The sequence below is a fragment of the Chenopodium quinoa genome, unplaced genomic scaffold (assembly GCF_001683475.1).
Source record: "Chenopodium quinoa cultivar QQ74 unplaced genomic scaffold, ASM168347v1, whole genome shotgun sequence".
Lineage (NCBI taxonomy): Eukaryota > Viridiplantae > Streptophyta > Magnoliopsida > Caryophyllales > Amaranthaceae > Chenopodium > Chenopodium quinoa.
In genome coordinates, this window is record NW_018745617.1 from 3439798 (window position 1) to 3441705 (window position 1908).

Genomic DNA, 1908 nt, shown 5'->3' on the forward strand with positions numbered 1-1908 from the left:
TGAAGAAGTGTGGAGGAAAGAAAGAAAGAAATTCAGGTGCATTGGTTATCCCCCCTGCTGGTTGGTGGACATTGAACACGGATGGAGCTGCGAAAGGCTCACCTGATATTGCTGGTGGAGGTGGTATAATTCGTGATATTGAGGGCAGATTCATCAAGGGGTTTGCTGCAAATTATGGAGTATGTCATCCTTATAGGGGCTGAGTTGCTAGCACTGGAACATGGACTATAAATGGCTAAGCAACAAGGAATTAGGAAGCTCATTGTTCAGATGGACAATAAGGCATGTGTGGAAGCTATGAAGAATGCAAATCAGCAACACGGGGAGTGTATGCACATCATCAACAACTGTCGTAGTCTTTGTAATGTTTTCGTGTCTTTTGCTTTTGTTAATTGTTATAGGGAAGGGAATAGAGTGGCGGATATTCTTGCGAATATAGGGGTAGGATTTCAAGAGAGAGTGGTTTATTTCGATGATCCTCCCGTCGAAATAAAAAACTTTCTTTGGGAGGACTTAGTTGGTGTGGCTTTGCCACGTATGGTGATGTAATTTTCTTGTTTTAGTTTTTGGGATCTTTCCCTCATTTGCATCAAAAAAAAACCTATTTATGTGGTCAAACTTATAAGAAATAGTTATCATGTTATCATGTCATCATGTGAGTTAAAATATTGTTAGATTTATTGCATTTTGTATTTTCATAACATCACACAAATTTTTCTAATACAAAACTAGAGATATTAATAATAATCAAAGTTGTGCATTAAAAACCCCGTAAAAGTAAAAGTAGTATCTCATCCATCCCTTAATTAGATGCCTACTTCTAAAATTACACGGGAATTAAGAAACTTAGAGTATCCTTAAAACCCACAATTGAGAAGTACAAAGGGAATAAAAAGACATTTATTGTTGTCTTTGAATAAAACAAAACATAATGAAATTAAATGTTTGCACATATCAGCAATCTTTGAGGAAAAAAAAAGGGCCAATGACATTTGTTTATGAAAAATAAAAGGACCAATTGGATTATTTTGTTCAAATGGGGAATGAGGAGGAAAGAGACTAAAATGTTTTTCTGCAACCACTAAATGCCAAAAACAAAAGTAAATAAAGTAGTGTCACATCACACTAATTTGGGAAATAAATTTGGAAAATAAGGATAATTTGGTTAAAATTCACTTATTAAAAAAAGGAAATAGACATCTAATTTTAAAACCCTTAAAAATAAAAGTAGGCATCTAATTAAGGGACACGGGAGTACATATGAATAGTGTATAGATTTAAGTGTTTCAAAGTATATAAATATAATAATGAGTATTGATATTAGTGCATAAAAGAGTGGAACTTCTTTCCTAAATAATTAATCATATCAAGGAAAAATGAAAGTAATTTTTTGAAAAGAAACTAATTACAGACCTTCGTAGTCGTCACCTAGTCACATACCATTATCCCTGAATTTGGAAGAAGTATCCAGAGTTACATATGCAAAATCTTAGAGATTATAATAAAGAAGTTGTTTTAGGCATGGAGGCATTTGTTAGCAATAAATTATGTTATTGAAGCCAAGTTGATTAGTATATAATTAAATCAAATATCCAAGTTGATTCCTTTTCAACAAAAAAAAAATTAATAAAATAAAAATATAATATAAAAAATTAGTCAAGTTTGTTAATGATCAACTCAACCAAAAGATTAAGATGACGGTTGAAGTCGGGATTGGTTTATAAACTTTATATATCATACTCCATATGAGAGTCTTTTGGGCTTAAAGTATGAATGCTGCATGGGCCCCTTCATACCCAACGTTTAATAGTTCACTTTGAAAGGAGGAAGCGCATATTCTTAGGTGCCCACTCATGCACCTAGAAATAGGTGTAACAACAACAACAACACAATATGAACATTAGATTT

The 1908-nt window shown here is 32.8% G+C and overlaps 1 protein-coding gene across 1 annotated transcript; it reads left to right on the plus strand.

The window, feature by feature from the left end:
* The first annotated feature begins 231 nt into the window (after positions 1-231).
* Positions 232-549, plus strand: LOC110716749. The gene has a single exon (XM_021895384.1). It carries the CDS (start codon positions 232-234, stop codon positions 547-549), a length of 318 nt encoding a protein of 105 aa, XP_021751076.1.
* Positions 550-1908: the final 1359 nt, after the last annotated feature.

Coding starts and splice junctions, on each gene's coding strand:
- LOC110716749 (XM_021895384.1), top strand. CDS start 232: ATGGCTAAGCAACAAGGAATTAGGAAGCTCATTGTTCAGATGGACAAT.